This window comes from Antechinus flavipes, chromosome 1, assembly GCF_016432865.1.
Source record: "Antechinus flavipes isolate AdamAnt ecotype Samford, QLD, Australia chromosome 1, AdamAnt_v2, whole genome shotgun sequence".
NCBI lineage: Eukaryota > Metazoa > Chordata > Mammalia > Dasyuromorphia > Dasyuridae > Antechinus > Antechinus flavipes.
Genome location: NC_067398.1, coordinates 336,022,179 through 336,041,590, shown reverse-complemented (window position 1 = coordinate 336,041,590; position 19,412 = coordinate 336,022,179). Strand labels below are relative to the sequence as shown.

At 32.9% G+C, this 19,412-nt stretch overlaps 1 protein-coding gene and 1 pseudogene across 2 annotated transcripts in view; both read left to right on the top strand.

Moving 5' to 3' along the window:
- AXIN1 (axin 1) overlaps positions 1 to 19,412 on the top strand; it is a 154,529-nt gene that overhangs the window by 105,423 nt on the left and 29,694 nt on the right. For both annotated transcript variants that reach the window (XM_051968864.1, XM_051968853.1), the window contains exons 4-5: positions 11,074 to 11,170; positions 16,797 to 16,934. In XM_051968864.1, the coding sequence (XP_051824824.1) occupies positions 11,074 to 11,170; positions 16,797 to 16,934 (235 nt within the window). The remainder of the gene's footprint in view (positions 1 to 11,073; positions 11,171 to 16,796; positions 16,935 to 19,412) is intronic.
- Positions 887 to 6,047, top strand: LOC127545947 (guided entry of tail-anchored proteins factor CAMLG-like; annotated as a pseudogene).

Genomic DNA, 19,412 nt, shown 5'->3' with positions numbered 1-19,412 from the left:
TCTTCTTTCCTTCCTTCCTTCCTTCCTTCCTTCTTTTCTTCCTTTCTTCCTTCCTTCCTCTCCCCGCCCCCCTTTCTGTTAGTCCTCTGGACACATCTTTCATGGAGTATTGATGAGGAAACATAAACAATAATTTCTCTGAATGAAAAGGTATAGAAAAATTTTAGCCTTCATTGTTAGGAGGGCAATATCCATGAAATCATGTATAAATCTACTAAAACATAATAAAAGGGTTCATGTCATTTACCAGTTAGCTTTTTATTCATTGGACCATGTGTTAGAAGAATGTTCTTCAATGAATTATTATAATTATCTTCTAATTCATCTGTCATACAAATCGGATGTACTTAGAGGCAGTTAGGTAGTGCAGTGGATAGAGTAATGCATCTGGAAACAGGAAAACTTAAGTTAAAATCCAGTCTCAAACACTTATAAGCTATGTGATCTTAGGGAAATTTCTTAAACTCTGTTTGCCTCAGTTTCTTCAACTGTCCAACAGAAATAACAATAGCACTTAACCTTCCAAGTTTGTTAGGAGGATCCAGTGATTTATGTGTAAAGTTCTCTGTAACTTCTTTGGCACACTATACAAATGCTAGCAATCATCATCATCATCATCATCATCATCATCATCACTTTAATACTACTTGTACTGAGGTGATAGAAAGCAAATTTATCCCAGTTCTCAGTAAGAAATATTTTTACTTCTTTCTAGAACCTCTTCATTTTCTGGGCCTCGGAGGCTTAATTTTTGGTATATTTATAAGAAGTGTATGAAAAATGTAGAAGCTTATCTCCAAGTGATGATCAAGAGTGACTAGGTTCTTTTATCTCTTTCTGCATTCATTGATTAGTAGTTTTTGCATTCTTTTGTTGGAATGGAGCCATGGATATGTCCTTTCTACTTCTGCATCCAGAAGATGACATAGTGTCAAAGTGAGAACGTGTAAGAAAGAATTTTATTTATTGCAAATACTAAAGGTCATTGAGGAGTAATTTTTGCCCTCCCTAACATTTCATCTATGTCAGTATGGTGTAGTAGTAGAAAGAACAAATTAGTAAGCCGCATAACTTTGGTTATGCCTCTCTAGATTTATATTTAAATAGTTATTACTTTTATAATCTGTTTCACCAGAATATTAATGAGGATCACATAGACTATCTACCCAAATGGAAAACCACACTTGAACCCTCCTGCCTTCCACCCAATTTGGATCACATAAAATCTGAACACAGACAGTAATTGTTATTTTAATATCATCAGACACAGCTTTACCCTCACTATTAAATTAGCATTGCAAACTTGAAATGACTGTCTTGCATTCCCATTCCTATTCTGATCTCTTATTGGTCTCACTGGAAAGTTTTAATGCAAGAGCGGCTTTCATCCCTAGTGAAAACACTTGGGTTAAGTGGTAGGAAGAGATCATAGGAATAATTTTACCACCAGTAGAAGTATGCACTTTGCTCCTTGATTTGAAATTCATTTCCTACTTAAAGATAGAAATAGTTGATTCCAGAATTTCTGCTTGCAATTGCAGAATTGGGTTTCACGGAGTTCATTTTTAAATGTCACAAAGCTAAAAAAGTAGTCATGGTAGTGGATGCCTCAGAGTAGTTGTTTTCCAAGTTTGGTAACCAAATTAGCTAAGCTATCCTAGGAAAAAAATGAGAGAGAGGTAGGATAACTGGGAAGGGTGTGGCAGCAAAGAGGAGACAAGGTAGAGTTAACCATCCACATTAACTTCTTTCTCAATTTCTAAAAATCTATTTTAATTCTTGGGTTTGAATAGACTTAGTTTCCACCATTATATCATTATTGAGAAACAGTATTTTGTAATAATTTTAAAAAATACTTGCTTGCAGTTCCAAAGACTTGGTTTCATGTCCTAGCTCTATTATTTTATTAGTTGTGAGCCTGTGGACAAAATTTTAGCACCACTGGTTTAAATAACACACTACATATTTCATAGGATTTTGAGGAAAGTGTTTTGTAAGCTGTGAAATACTGTAGAAATAATAGTTTATTGTAGTATTAACTGTTCCCTGGTATCTTCTTAATTTTTTCTTATTGCTTAAGAACTTAAGTGGAAAAAAAAAAGAAGCTAAAAGATAGCATCTGAAAGACATCAAATTATTCAGTGGAGAGTTTTCAGTGAACATGTTTTCAACTTTTTCAGATTTTTTTTATATTAAAGATAACTAAGAGAAAGTTACTTAAAAAGTTAGAAGAACTTTGTGTTACATTAGTTTCATTTCTTCTTTCCTGCCCCCAGATTTTTTTTACAATGCAGTTTAGTGGGGATAAAATTAAAGTGTTTATCTTTGAGTTTGCTTCCTCTGGTTGAATTGGCATTGAGCTTTGAATGAAGGAATGTTCCAAGTTCAGAGGTGGCACTAGGGAATCTAGTTAAAGTAACATCAAAGGGAGCTCAGCAGGGCTGAACATGTGTTTTGAAGCTGGATAGATTAGAGGCCATTATCAGTCTTTCACTACTGTGCTCTGAACAAAAGTCTGCTCTTTCCACCCAGACTAAAGGTACAGAGAATGTATTATTTTAAAAAAAGAAAGAAAAAACTTAGCAGCACCTTAGCTACCAACGAAAGTTACTTTTCTAGTAAATATACAACTGGCCCAAATATAGAAATTGCCTCCTTTGGTTCATTTCCAGTCTGTATATGTTAGAAACTGCACTTTTATTTGGTAATTCTAATGGATGAAATATTTCTTTTGTGAAAATTATAAAAATTTCATTAAATTCCATTTCATTGACATTGTTGGGAATTATTGTTGTGATTTTGTATTGCATTAATTTTTTAAAAAATAACAACTTTTGGCAAGAAATAATGTCACTTTAGTAGATAAAGTTGTCCTCAGTTCAGTCATTTTTCAGTCATGTCTAACTCTTCATGACCCCATTTTGGGTTTTCTTGGCAAAAATACTGGAGTTGCCAGTTCCTTCTTCAGTTTATTTTACAAATCAAGGAAACTGAGGCCAACAGAATAAAGTGACTTGCCCAGAGTCACATAGCTAATCCTTGTCTGAGGGTAGGTTTGAACTTGGATCTTCCTGATTCTAATCCTGGCAGTTTATTTGCCCCCAAATCCTCCAAGCTTTCTATTATTCTAATGACCCTTTAATAATTAATAACAGTTCAAAATTCATGCTTTGCAAAGTTCTTTTTTTTTTTTTTACAATACCCCATGAGTATTATAATTCATATTTTGTCCTAATTTTATAGATTAAAAAACATGTGATTCAGGGCTATAAGCACCTTGGGGTCAGTCACAAAGCTAGTAAGTTACTGAAGATGATATTGAAGCTAGTTGGTCTTCACTGCTATTTCTCTTTTTCTCTACCACTTTTTGCTAACCTATTCAGTCTACCCGTTTGAGTTAGTATATGGAAGTTTATTTTGCTTATATTCTATCATTAGGAGAAATATCCTTCAGACCTTAAGGCACCATATAAATGACATTCTTTTTGTCATTATTATTCAGAATCTTATAAAGCTTATTCTTTTTTACCAGGTAGGTATTCCTGCAGTATTTTATTAATCTCTTGTTATTAACCATATCTTTTTGTAGAAATGCAATTTTGCTCTTATATTTAAAGCTTTAACCATTTGAAATTGTCTATAGACAGAGCTTCTTCCCACCACTCCACCACTCACCCTCCATGACACTCTAGGCATTGTGCAGTGATGATTTAGTAGCTGATTTAAACAGCATTCCAAATACAGTGTTCTTTTATTCTTTAAATAGTTTTAGAAACAATTTTCTGATTGTATTAATTCTGACAAGGCCCTGTATTGGGCTCATATATTTTATTTATCCATCTATTTGTTTTATTTTTTAAAATGTGGTATAGCCAGTTTTGGTAAGCCTTTCATTGATAGTGTGAAATCCTTTCACCATATTCTCTAAATGCTGTATCTTAAATACTGTCATTGCTTAAAAGACAGTTTTATTTATAGTTGTGCAGAAATGCAACTAGTTTTTAAAATTTCTACATCCAATGATATATGGTTAAATTACCTTATATGTTTCACAAAAAGAAAAACATTAATAGGAATTTCTGTCAGAAAAATTTCAATGGAATTTAGATGTTTTAAATACAATATCAAAATTCCATCTTATGATATCATTTGGTTTCCTGTATTAATTTTCTATTTAAATTTATGCCTTAGTTTTCAAAATCTCTTTAATATGCAGCCCATTTAAATGATCTCATTCCTTTTTTTTGTCATTTCTTTATATTTTCTTTTTTTATTATAGCTTTTTATTGATAGAACATATGCATGAGTAATTTTTCAACATTGTCCCTTGCACTCACTTCTCTTCCAACTTTTCCCTTCCCTCCCTCCACCCCACTCCTTTAGATGGCAGGCAGTCTTGTACATGTTAAACATGTTAAAGTATATCTTAAATACAATATATGTGTGCAGCTCCATACAGTTTTCTTGTTGCACAAGAAAAATCGGATTCGGAAGGTAAAAATAACCTGGGAAGAAAAATAAAAATGCAAGTAGTCCACATTCAGTCCCCAGTGTTCTTTCTCTGGGTATAGCTGATTCTGTCCATCATTGTTCAGTTGGAACTGAATTGGATCTTCTCTAAATGGCCTCATTTCTACACATCTTTCATGATTTCTTTTTTCTTTTGTTTGATAGGTTTTTATCAATATCTTTTCTTTTTAAATTGCCTGGATGTAAAACCCATAAACCTCACTGTCTATGATAGACATTCATTATTAGGCCAAAAAATTTTAAGGGGGACAGGAAGAGATCAACAAGATTAATAAATACATTAAAATAATCTGAAATAAGTTGTATTCCACACATGTGAATCTAGGCCTTTGCAAAGAAGCCAGAAAACAGATCTTAGATCTCTTTTTTGTGGACATATTTGTTCTTTATAATTTTGTATCATTCACATTCAGTTGTTTTGTGGTTGTACTTTTGGTTTACATTGTTACAGTTATGTATTATTTTCTTGATTCTATCTATTTCACTTTACATCAGTTCATGTTAGTTTTTCCATATTTCTCTGCATTCTTACAAAAAATTTGTAAGAATATTATTTCTTGGGAGTGAGCCCATTGTGTGTGTGGGAGATCAGTGGACTGCTGTCACCACTCTGGGTGATACTGCTTTAGACCTGAATGGCTGTTGATTGTTACTACCAGAGACTGCGGGGCTGGACCCCCAGGCCCTCACAGAGGGGGAACCTGTCTGCTTCCTAGCACCAGCTGGAGATGAAGTGAAAGAAGCTGCTGATGAACTCAGAAAAGAGAGTCAACTAGATCATAGGCTTTCACAGGAGCAAGAGTGCCACAGAAGTGAACTCGGAATCAAAGCAGTGTGACACTGATAAGCTGAACTGAACTCCCTCCCTGTTCCTTTACTTTCATATCAAGTGGTGTTAGGTGATTCAAGTAGCACAGGAACAATGGACCACCAGAGTGGGACCACAGAGATCAGAGGAATCCATTTGGTAGTTTAAAAAGATTCTTTAATCACTCCACTTGATGGTAACCTTGAACAACATCAGCAAAAAAAAAAGGGGGGGGGGCATCTTATAACTGAAATTATCCAGAGAAACTCCCACTTAGAACAGTATCTTTGAATATTTGATGAAGCAATGAAGTTAAGAAAACAATTGATTAGTGAGAAATCTACTCAAGAAAATGGAAGTACAGGGGAAAGATTTTATATTTATCAAATTTTTAGATTGGTGAGATATGCTCTTTTTATCCTTGGAGTTCATGCTTTTGAATGCAAATATTCATCCATATTTGATCCAAGTCTTACTTTGAAACTTGCATTCATGGGATTATGTAACTACTTTCCAAAGAGTGAAAAGAAAGTGAAGACAACAGTACTAACTGCTGTACTTTTATTGTCTGGAATTTCAGCTAAAGTAATCATTCATTCCATGGATATTTGTAGCAAAATGGAAGATGTTTTCAGACTTCTTAATGTACTTTTTCACTTTAATCTTATGCCATGAACTACTTGTTTTGGGGAACTCTGAAATTCCATGAAGTCTGTAGAACCCAAAAGAATATCTTATTAAAGCCAATTTTCTGTTCTCTGCTAGTCTAAGGGAAAGAAGCCAGTTATATTTTTATAATATTATTACTTGATAGGAGTTGTAAAACCACTGGATTATGAATGGTATGGTAGGATTGGTCATACTACTCCTGAAATGAAAAATAGAGTAAAAATGCCATTCATTTATTTGTTTTATTCAATTAGAAGGTGTATCTGTTGCCCTTGCCTACATTTCCTTCAGGTTTTATTCATTCTTTTTTGGCTATGATATCATGATTAAAGTCTTTGTGCTCTTTGCAAAACTGTTAAACATTGCATTAGCCATCTCTAAGAATGCCTTCTCATATTTTTTTTTCCTTCTCTTAAAATAAATGAGTCTTTACTGGGCTTATATCCCAAAGAGATATTAAAGAAAGGAAAGGGACCTGTATGTGCAAAAATGTTTGTGGCAGCCCTTTTTGTAGTGGCCAGAAACTGGAAATTGAATGGATGCCCATCATTTGGAAAATGGCTGAGTAAGTTGTGGTATAGGAATGTGATGGAATATTATTGTTCTGTAAGAATTGACCAGCAGGGTGATTACAGAGAGGCTTGGAGAGACTTACATGAATTGATGCTAAGTGAAATGAGCAGAACCAGGAGATCATTATATACTTTAACAACAATACTATATGATGATCAATTCTGATGGTTATGGCTCTCTTCAATAAGGAGAGGATCCAAATCAGTTCCAATTGATTAGTAATGAACAGAACCAGTTACACCCAGTGAAAGAACACCGGGAAATGAATGTGGACCACAACATAGTATTTGCACTCTTTCTGTTATTGTTTGCTTACATTTTTCCCCCAAATTATTTTTACTTTCTTTCTAAATCCTATTTTTTTTTGTGTAGTTGTCTTGCTACAAATATATACACATATATTGTATTTAACATATACTTTAACATATTTAAAATGTATGGGACTGCCTGCCATCTACGGGAGGGGATGGAGGGAAAGAGGGGAAAAGTTAGAACAGAAGTTTTTGCAAGGGTCAATGTTGAAAAATTACCCGTGCATATGTTTTGTCAATAAAAAGCTATAATAAAAATAAATAAATGAGTCCCTCATATATGTGAATTTTTTTTTAAAGAATATTATTTCTTCACTGGGTTATAAGAATAATTTCTTATAGCATATGATATTCCATACATTCATATGCCACAATTTGTTCAGCCATTCATTCATTCCTCAATTTATCAATCAAGGAGTATTTTTTGAAGTGTAAAAGATAAGGAAAAAGAGAGTCCTTACCTGTAAGGAGCTAACATTCTAATGGGGGAAGACCATGCATAAAAAGGAGCTAAATATATAGGAGAAGGAAAGATTCATCTGAGCATGAGATCAGATGCAGAGCTGGGAGAAGAATGAAAGGATGGCTAGCCTGAGGCCTCCCTCCCAAATGGATACTTTAGGAGGACTTCACCAATATGAGAAAGTTACCTTGATGGATTAAAGGGTATGGTAGTATGAAAGGCAACTTAAGACACATAGATAAAGCCTAGAGAATTCAATCAGTGGACAGTTGTCTACTTTGGTTCCAGTTCTGTGCTACCATAAAAGTGCTGCTATAAATATTTTGATATAAATGGAAACTTTTGTTTTGTCACTGACTTCCTTGGGATATATGCCTAGTAATATCAACTGATTTCTTCTTAACTTATATCACTCATATTTCAGACTTGTATTACATTTATATGTATATATCTTAACCTTTGTTCCTATGTTATAAAATCCTTAGACACTATCTCTCAACAGCATACTTTGTACAGAGACATTTAATAAACTTGTGTTGAAAGGGGTGTTGAAGGTGACTCAACACAAAAAATTAATCATTTTTGTACCCATCTAGTCCGATTAATGTTTATCCTTGGAGATTACTCTTAGATAGAAGTAATATTCCTTCCAATGATAATAATTAAAATTTATCCACTGGTCTGCATCCACTGCACTTCTTATCGATGTCATCGTCCTGGAAGTTTGTTACAAGGAGTTCATTCAATGTATCTGAGGGCAGGGAATAGGGATAGAAGGTGGAGAGAAGTTACCTAACCTTTTTTTTTATTGCAAGAGTGTGTGGTGTGTGTGTGTGTGTGTATGTTTGTGACACACACAGTTCTTAGATGACATCCTTTACTCTGTTTCTTCCTCATAATTCCTTGTTTTTAATGTGTTACAGCCTTCTCATGCCCAGTACATGCTTCTCTATTGCTCCTTATCATTTTATCGTTTAAAAAATTTTATTGATAGCTTTTGTTTTTATAGACCTAATTTCCCAATATATTCTTCCTCTTTTCCTTCAGAGCAACCTTTTATATTAAAGAATAACAAAAGGAAATATAACAGTTAAACAAAACTAATCTACACTTCATTCAAGTCTGACAGTCTTTTTCTTGTACTACCACAGAAATGGGCATCTGACCCACTGCTTTTTTTCTTTTTTTTTTTCTATGTCCCACAAGCTAAGAATAGTTTTTATGCTTATTAGTAAAGTTTTCAAATAGTACAAAAATGCGCTGGGTATATTTTGCCTTTCCCTATATCCATAGCCTTTTAACTTTGTAAATAACAAAGCTTTATTCTTACATGTCCTTCTTGGAACAGAACTTGAGCATTAAAATTTCATTAAAATTTCACAGTATTCAGGATCCCTTGTTTTAAATTTTTTTTACTTTGTAATAGTCATTATGCATATTGTTTGCCTTGTTTCCTTTAACATTTTATATCATTTCATACAAATCTTTCCAAGTCTCATTGTATTTTTCATTTTGCTTATTTCTTGTTCTATGTTGTAATATTTATGTACTACAATTTGTTTAGCCATTTCCCCATGCAAATTGCACATAATTTGTTTCCCCTTCTTTGTTACTGCAAAAAAAAAAATGCTATAAATATTTTAGTTTATATATGGAACCATTCTTTACATTTTCAGGGTCCCTGAATATGTTTAATAGTTCTATCCTCCGATAAAATATATGAACATTCTAGTCATTTTCATAGCATAATTCCTAATGCTTTTTAGATCAATTAATAGTTTTTTTTGGGAAGATTTGGAATTTTATTACTTTGGAGACGATCGTTCTTTGACTTGAAGCCATATAATATCCTCAGGTTAAAAACTGAGGTCTTCATTTCAAGGACATTGGTAGAGTCATTTTTAAAACCCTATAATTTCTTAAAGGCTATTTAACCCACACTGTCTTTCTGATGTTGATTTCTTCTAAACCCAATTCATTTTCCATTTGCAGATTTGGCCAAGATAAGTATATCTTATTGAGTGAGCTCTGTAGTTTCTCTATCTATTTGTATATTATAGTGTGGACCCCAAAAAAAATTTTTTTTTCATTTATTTCTTCTTCTTCTTTTTTCTTTTTTGCTGAAGCAATTGGGGTTAAGTGACTTGCCCAGGGTCACACAATTAGGAAGTGTTAAGTGTCTGAGACCAGTTTTGAACTCAGGTCTTCCTGACTTCAGGGCCAGTGCTCTATCCACTGCACCACCTAGCTGCCTCCACTTATTTCTTCTTATGTGGAGAATTAGACCAAACTCTTAAGCATGATTATGGGGTTCATTCATGAGACTGGTTAATGTTTAAAGTTTTATTTGATTCAGTGAGAGCAATGTCATCTACTAATAGGAGCTGCTGTAGGATGGCATCACCTATAGAAAATCTCCATGACAGAATTGAACACCTTTGGCAAGCATATATACCTCTTATTTTTATACCTCACCTGATATTAATGATATCAAAGCAAAGCATATTGTATAATACTGAATTTTGAATAGGAGTTCCTAGGAGTAGACTTCTTTTTGAAGGAAAGTCTTTAAGGCAATCTTGTGTACTACTTTTAAATCAAATGTATTTTTCTTTTTGTGGGGGAAGGGCAATCACAAAGCAGTAAGCATAGTGGGGTTTTGTTTTATATCAGCTATGTTATTCTAATGATGTCTATTGTGAAATATCTCTTTGTAAAAACCAACATCCCTTCTAATAATCTCATCAAGGCAGGCTTCCCTGGCCATATAGTTTATTCTCAAAATTGTTTTGAGGTAAACTGTAAAGTATCCTATAAATATTACCTGATCTTATTATTTGAATTTTATATACATTATACATTATACATTGAATTTTGGTACATCCATCATATATATTTTTTAAATTTTCCTAGCAAGAGCTTTTGCAGGAGACATTACTGAACTTGTGATCTATGTATAATGAAATCATTCACTTGTGAGAGCAAAGATCAAAATTATACAAAGCTAGAATAATAAAATGGATTGAAAGATGGTGTTCTATTAGGAAAACTTTACCTAATGTATTTAGGCAAGGTGTTTTCTTCAAGGATTGATAAATGGATAAAGGAATAGATAGACAAAAACCATAATAATTTTGTAAAAAAGCTTAAACCATTTTTAAGTTTAAAAAAACCTTTAGACTGAAAATATTCGCCAAGCACAACACTAGTTTTAAACATAAATTCATTTGTAAAACCTTATGGAAAAGGAAATGGAAGATTATGAACAGAATCACTTTATAAAACTGAAATCTAAGAAATAACCAACTTAAAGAAAATCTGATAGGAGACCTAACAAAGTAATTCTATGAATATTCAAGGACAAAATTAGCAAAGAAACAATAAACAGACAACAAATGGAAAGATCTGCAAAAATATTTTTATGATAAATTGTTGTTTTCAGCATTTCTCCAAGATTATGGGACACATGCCAGCTTGTATTCGTAGAGAGAATTTCCTCATCCGGGAGATCCTTGTATCAATGAAATTACACAGCCCTTTTCCTATCACTTTGTTTTTTATTTATTCATCTAGTCTAGAGGACAGAATGATTTCCAGTTAAATCTTTGCTGGACACACTTTATTATATGTGTTGTTGTCTGTGTTGATTGGCCATGTATCTAGTATCTAGGGATCATTTCCTTTGAGTTAATCGTTTTATGTTATCTTCCTTCCAATAGAGATGGAGTACCTCCTTACAGAACCCGAAAACAACATCGAAGAGAGATGCAGGAAAGTGTCAAAGCCAATGGACGGGTACCACTACCTCACATTCCTGTAAGTAGCAGAACTATTTGTGAAATGCTCTATTGGAAGAATAATTCTGGATAATGGAGCCAGAGAGCCTGAATTCAAATTCTAGCTATCTTATTTTTACTTCCTCTTAGTCTTATCTTTCTCACATTGAGTTGTTATTTTTTATAAAGTAAGAAATTGGGCCATAGATGATCACTAAAGGTCCTGCCAATTCTTAAACTCATAATTCAGTTATCCAATGAAGTTAATTTCAGACAGCACCATCTCAGCTCATATTTTGTCCCTTCCTCTCCCTGGTGATTTTCAAACCATTTAAAATCCATCATGTAGTCAATTGCTTTCTTTGACATTCTTCAGCCCAAATCACTTATTCTTATCACAAGTAGACTATGTTGGCTTTAGCCACCATATTGATTAGCTCTTTCATTTAACAGATAAAATGTTTCCCTAGAATTCCAGGATGCCTGTCTCCAATATAAGGATCACTGTTTCATTTTAAGCTTATGACTTGGTAGTAATTATCTGAGTTGTTAATCATGTTAAAGTTCTCTCATTCCTGAAACCTGGAATGAAAAGTTCTATAGGAGACATTGATGATTTGGATGAAAATAAAGATTACTTATTTTTCTTTGGATGGTTGAGCTTTTAGCAGTTGATTAAGAATTGATATTTGTTCCCTTTTAAAAAAAAAAAAGGCTAACCAGCTTTTTCTTTCTTATTCATTTAAAAATAAAGTCTAAGCAGAACTACCCTTATTTTATTTTTTTTAAGATTAAAAATAAATTTGCCTTGGCTGTTAAATTAGATGATTTATCTTGAGATTCAAGAAGGCCTATATTGCTTTGATTACCTAATTGTGTATAAAACTCTGCTTGTGGAAACTTGCTAGTCCTGGTTGCTCAGCCTTACTCAGTTGCTTTCACTTTGTGGTTGCTGTGAAAAAAGCTGGCTGGGTGCCTTTTATTCCCCTCACTACCATTTTTACTATAATCATTGCTTTGTTAGAAATAAAATTTGAAGGATTGGCCTCTTTGTTGCTGAACAGTAGGAACTACCACATAATATTCTTTAACTTTAAAGTCTATTAACAGCTTCACTCTCTTAGATAAAAATAATAGTTTTTTAATTGATCATGGTACTGACAAATTTGCACTGAACTGAACTATTGGTTACAGACTGAAATTGCAATATAAAATATATATAGTAAACTCTGTTTTAGCCATTTTCCATCCACAAATTATTTGTTCTGTTTAATTGTTGAATTGAATTAACCTGATTGTATAGTGGATTCTTATAAAAGAAATAATTTTCTTTTGTGTTGTATAGTAAATTTAAAGGGAATAAATTCGGGGTATCATCACAAAGGAGGTTTGAAATCCATTGCTGTTGTTATCGACATTAGAAGAAAACACTTGCAGAGCTAAAAAATCTTCTGCACCAGCAAATTGAAAATTTCACTTAGTCTTTACACACCTGTTTCATAAGGATTTCTTAGATTTCTTTCCTCTTACTTTAATTTCCAGAAAATAACTACATTTTTATTACATGTGTTAGAAGTTTGTTCTATCTTTTGAGACTAAAATAATTATATATATATATCTTGACACTTTGTGTCAACCTACTATGAAAGTAGATTTGACTTAAACTGTAGACTTGTATTTAGCAGAAAGTAAATATTTTGTTCATCTTTGTAAAATTATAGTTAGAGAGGCACAATTCCTGACTATCCCAGAGAATTTTATCAGCCCAATTGCTGAAAATGGATCTACTTTTGAACTACTTCCAGGAGGCTAACTTGCCTTGAAAGCTCTCTTAGGTGAAGTGAATAATAAATATTTTCTCTATATTTTTTTAAAGTTAATAAACTTATGCCTAAAAAGGCCTGGAGCTGGTGTTTCCTTGTAAATACCTTACATTTCTTTTTAAAACATTAGCTTAATCTAATATTTTAATACTATTGCACTATTTTAGACATTTTTTAGTTGTCTGAGTTCATCTTACTAAGTTATCAAAGGCTTTTCTACACAGTATCCTTTTTTTCTTGGTGTTTTTATGTGACTTATGGATACACATCAGCTTTTTCTTCACATGCTTAATATCTAATCACAAGAAAAAGCTCTGTTTATTTGCTGTGGCCTTTTAGTATAAGAGCAGCAGCTATTTGCTATACATATACTAGATTTAAACAAGGGCAGGTAAACAAAAGCTGTAAAAATCAACTAAAAAACAAAGAGATTAAAGGAATGCCTCATAGAAAATGAGATTGACCTTAAAAATATATGTATATAATCAGTGCTTGCATACTCTGCTTAAAAGCAGCACATGACATAATGAAAAATCTCAGAGAAATAATTAAAGAATTTGGATAAATTCATCAAAACGTGCTGTATTCTAAGTATTAGCAGCTGCATAAAGAAGTTAAAATTTATTTGACAAGCCTCATAGGAAAATATATCCCAAATTCAAGAGTAGAATCTCTGTAGATGGCAAATAAATTAAATGAATATCATACCACTGAAAAATAGAAGGATTTAGTGAACATCATTTTTTCTCTAAATATGCCCCACCTTCCTGTTCAATCCAGTCATCAAAGAAGGAAAAAAAAAGAGGTGGTATAGCAGGAAAGGCTCAGGGCCTAAAATCAGAAGGCCCTTGGCTTCATATCCCATGTGATGACAGAGAGACAAGGGATTCTACCTCTATGAACTATAGTTTTCATCTATAAGATGGATAATCCCAATCCCATCTATCTTAGAAGGTTATTGGAAGATCAAATAATACATTTCAAAGCATAAGATAGTGGAATTTATTCATAGAGGACAGATAATGTATGATAACATATATGTTGCCTTAAAGTGTTCGCTTTTTTAATGTAGAAATCTTGTCCCAAATATCTTCTTTTAAACATTTAATTAGCAATATAGCATCTGCTTTCAAAGAATTATAAATTGTAGGAAAACAGTAGTATTGGGCAAAAAGCAATAAATCTAGTCAGAAAATATCTGTTACTTATCTTTGTGACCATAGGCAAGTCATCTTACAACTATTGGCAACATCATCCTATCTATTAAAAAATGAAAGGGTTAGTCTTGTTGATCTCTAACATCTCCTTTAGCTCCAGATCAAATAAGAACTGTGAAACAATTTCTACTACTACTTACCCTTCCTTCTCCTTTCCACCTCTTCCCCCCTGGCAAAAAATAAAGTAAAATAAAAGATTACAATAATCAAGAATTGGATGGGGTTTTTTCCCCTGCTTCCTCTAAAAGTGTGATTTTTATCCTTGTGATCTTAGACTTATTCTTCCTTGTTTGAGTTGTAAAGGATACTTATTCTATACCTCTGGGAGAGAAAACTTGCCTGTGCTGTGATGAGTGTTGTGTACTTCTTTGATAACTACAAAGAATTTCAGAAGTTATTGTGGAGATAATGTTTAAGTATATACAGAATATAGAAAGAATCAGTACAAAGTAGTTAAATACAAGATAATTTGGGTGGGAAGGCATTAACAATTAGGACAATCAGAAAAGACTTCATATAGATTATTTTATAATTACATATTGAAAGAAGAGAGGGATTCTAGGAGGTAGAATACATTCTAGACCTGAGGGATGAACAGTGAAAAGATGCAAATAGGACTGTTATGTGTGAGGATCAGAGAGGAGGCTAGTTTGATTGGATTGAAGAGGTGGAATATTGTTCAATGGGGCTGAAAAAGCTAGCTTGCTAGGTTGTGAAATTCTTTAAAAGCTAAACAGATAAGTTTATATGTGATGCTTAGAATCAGTAGGCAATCATTGGAGTTTGTTTAATAGGGGGAATAACCTAGTCAGTTCTATATTTGAGGAAAATCACATTGGGAATTATTTAGAATGGACTAGAGTGGGATACTTGTGGAGAGACCAATTAGGAGACTGTTAAAATAATATATGGCAGAGGTAGTGAACGCTCTAAACTAAGGTCAGATGTGAGAAATGTGGAGGGAATATGATATGATTAAATAGCCAGCAAAAAAAATCTAGAAGGAAGGAGAACCAAAGAAGAGTAGTGTCACAAAACTGCAAAGATACAGGAGAGGATGGTAAATATAATTATTGAACTATTTGGAACAAATTGAATGAAATAAGTTAAATAGAGATAAAGTTTGTTCTGGGAGGCTAAATGTTATAGTTGTCTTATTCTTCTTTTGAAACAGAAAGGAAATATGGGTTCCATTTCTATTTAATTGTTTTGTGGCAGCTTTAATTGAATTTATTAAATTGGAGAGGATGGATGTACACAGAAAGGGAAAAAGAAAAGGTAATAAGCATTTAAGTGCCTGCTTTGTTCTAAGGACTGTGTTAAGTGCTTTACAACTATTATCTCCTTTGATCCTATAACTGAATAAATAAACACTGCTGTTTGGTACCCTGTGCACAACTTGGTGTCTCTCTGGCAAGCAGACGAACAAAGGGGGAAAAAGTAGGATGCATAATCCTCTCTGGACTCCAGCTGTGTTAGAGTTTTCTTATAAAATGGCGTAAGAAATTTGAATCAAAATTGTCTGACTCAGAAACAGTGGGAAGAGCTTCAAGTCCAAGTAAGAGAGCTTAAGATGTAGAACAGCTCCTGTAGGAGAGTCACAGTTCTCTTATCTCCCTGTGAACTTCTTCTGGTTACAAAGTAGTATTCTTTTATGCCTTAGAACAGATTTTTTTGCTTTTTCCTTGAGAAATATTGGTAAACAACTTAGAGGTAATTTTCTCTGGTGGTAATACAAACTGTATTTTCTCTTAAGGGATGGGAATAGAACAAATTGAGTAATATGTAACATATTAATACCCTAGGCCAGGTTACAAGAAAACTTTCTACTTGATTCAGAAGCAAATTACTCCATATTTGACATAAATTCATAGAGTTGGAAAGGACCTTAAAGGTCCCTTTTAGCCTATTGTCTGGTTTTCCAAAGGAACAACTGTTACAAGTGTATTCAACCTGGCTTATACCACTAGCAAAGTAATAAGGCCAGAGTCTTTTGCAAAATGCAGCAAAATTGCTGGAAACAAGAAATAGGAACAAAACCTTTAGCCACTTAATATCTTTTCTGGCCTAAAACCAACACATTTTGTTTTTTCCTCTATCATATTTGTGTTCCCTTGTGTTTCATATTACATGTGAAGTTTTAATATCAAATCTTCCCTTTGCTTTCTTTGTTGCAGACACTTATAACCATAAGATTTCATTGATTTATATATTATGTTTACATGCTAATATCTCAGGTATCTTATTTGATAATGCAACAGCAGTTAATTCATATTCTTGATCCAGTGTTGTTCTTGATCCATTCTTTATGTTGCCTGCCCTTCAAATCATCATTAAGTTTCTGAAACTTAATCCATTTGTTTTCTATAAAACCAAAGTGGCTTACTATTTTGAACTGAGCATGGATTTATGACAGAAGAGAAATTTGAATGACTTTATGAGTAGAAAATGAGAATCACATAACTTTGAGGTAGAAAGAGCTTCAGAGATAATTTTGCCTAACTTGCTTACTTTACAATTGAGAAAATAAATTTAGCAAGGAAAAGGAAGAGAGGGGGGATCAGTCATTAAGTGGGATGGTATATAAAACTTTAGCATTGGCTAATTTATTTTTAAAATTTTCTAGCGTACTTATCGAATGCCAAAGGAAATCCGTGTTGAACCACAAAAGTTTGCAGCAGAGCTTATCAATCGGTTGGAGGCTGTCCAGCGGACGAGGGAAGCAGAGGAGAAATTAGAAGAACGTCTAAAACGTGTCCGAGCAGTGAGTAGGCTGGCATATTTCACTGAATGTGTTAGACCAACCAGCCAACAAGTTGTAAAACTTCTATTCTGCAAATGATCAACTACCATCATTAGTCCTGTGTAGAACCTATCCCTGAGCATAGGATAAATTCACAGAGCTAGTTCAAGTGTAGACATTTTTCAATTGTGTGGAGTATAAAAGATTAACATGTCATAGTACAAAGTCTTTTTACTTAAACTAGCTTAATCTAATTAACTGTGTTTGTTTGATTCTTCGTGATTCTAATCCAAATCCTCAGGTCAGCCAGTTTAGTCCATTATTCATGAACACATGGTCAAGTTTGAGAATCAGTTCAATAGCATTATAAATTCTCTAAGCCTCAGTTTCTTTATTTGTAAAATGTAATTATTCTTCATTATCTACTTTTTGTGATGGTTGTGAGAATTTTTTTTTTTTTGTAAATTTGAATGCCTTAATTTTTTTGGGTGGGGAGGGGAGGAGGGTCTGGACAATCTGGTATAGCTTATGGATATCTCCAAATAATACTTTTAAATGCATAAAATAAAATATTTATAAATATAAATTAAGCCAATTATGGATAAAGTTATCAAAATATTGAAAACAAAAATATAAATTCACAGTTTTCACCCCCACAGTAAGAATACATACTCTATGGGCAGCTAGGTATATATGTCTATATATACCTATAGAGTATAAGGTAAGGAATCAGGAAGACCTGCAGAGAGAGTGAGTGAGTGTGTGTGTGTGTGTGTGTGTGTGTATCTTTGTGATATGTTGCTGTAATCTTCTTGCTAGTATTTGATTTAAAATTTTTGCATTAATATTCATTAAGGAAAATTTGTCTATAGTTTTCATTCTCTGCTTTTGCTCTCTCTGGTTTATGTATATAAGCAGTTTAATCTTACTAAGATTCTTACAATTTCTCTTTAATGTTCACTTTTTTGTATTTCTCTTGTGTCTTGTATTGAATGTTGAATATCCTATTCAGCTCTGATCTTTTCATCAGAAATGCTTTAAAGTCCTCTATTTCATTAAATGGTCTTTTTTTTTTTCCACTGAAGGACTATGCTCTGTTTTACTGGATAGGTTATTTTTCGTTATAATCTTAGCTTCTCTGGAATATTGTATTTCAAGCCCTGCATTCCTTTCATGTGGAAGCTTATGAATCTTGTATGATCCTAACTTGCTTACAGTATTTTCCTCTTTACCCGGGAGCTCTGTGATTTGTCTCTGATATTCCCAGGAGTTTTTATTTAGGGATCTTTGTCTGAAGATGTATTCTTTGTATGTCTGTTTTTAACCTTCTGTTTCTAAGATATTAGGGCAGTTTTCATTTATAAATTTCTTGAAAGATGATTTATAGGCTCTTTTTTTTAAATTGTAGTTTTCCAATAGTCTAATAATTTTTAAATCATCTCTCCTCAATCTAGCTCCAGGTCAGTTATTTGTCTAATGAGATATTTCCCATTTTCTTCTATTTTTTCATTCTTTTGACATTGTTTTATTGTTTTTCGCTTTAATTATTTAATTATCCATTTAATTTTTTAGTTCCTTTTACCATTTGGGCAATTCTATATTTTTAGGAGATTATTTTTTTCAGTATTTATGTACTTTTACCAAGTAATTGATTCTTTTTTCATAATTTTTTTACATAGCTCTTATTTATTTCACCAGTTTTTCTTCTGCTACTCATATTTGATTTATTTTTTTTTCCTTTTTATAAGTTCTTCCAAGAAGTCTTATTGGGTTTGTCTCTGATTTGCATTTTAAAGCTTTTCTTAGAGATGTTTTTACATTGATGTTTTCTTTGGAGCTTCTATCTTGATCTTCTCTGTTGCTGTAGTAGCTTTTTGTGATCAATCTCTTTACAGTTCATCTTTCCAGACTATTTTTTTACTTTGAACTATATGTTAAAGTTGGGCTTTTCTCATCTGGATGGAAGTGGGGGGGGAGGGGCACTTTGCCAAGTTTTTGACTTTTTTATGCTGCTATTTTCACAGTTAATTCTGGGAATCTACAACTTTTTGATCTTTCCAAGATGTTGTGATCCAGGGAGAAAATAGATGGTTTGTGCTCTTCTGGTCTGCACTTTGGTCTTTATCTAAGAAAAACTCCTGATCCTTTTTATATCTAGTGTTTCTGATAAAAGCCTCAGGTTTTTTTTGCCTAAAAAAGAATTTATTTGTTTATTCAAGTTTTTTATTTCTCAAAACATACGCATACAGTTCTTCAGTATTAGCCCTTGCAAAACCCTGTGTTCCAATTTTCTCCTCCTTTCCCCACACCCTCCCCTATATGGCAAGTAGTCCAATATATGTTAAACATGGTAGAAATGTATGTTAAATCCAATATATCTATACATATTTATACAATTATCATGCTGCACTGTTAGGATTCTTACAAAGTGATAAGTCAGTTGTCTAATTTTAGCATCGTGCTTAAGTAGTTCTCTAGTTCAGAGTTCACACCTTTAAG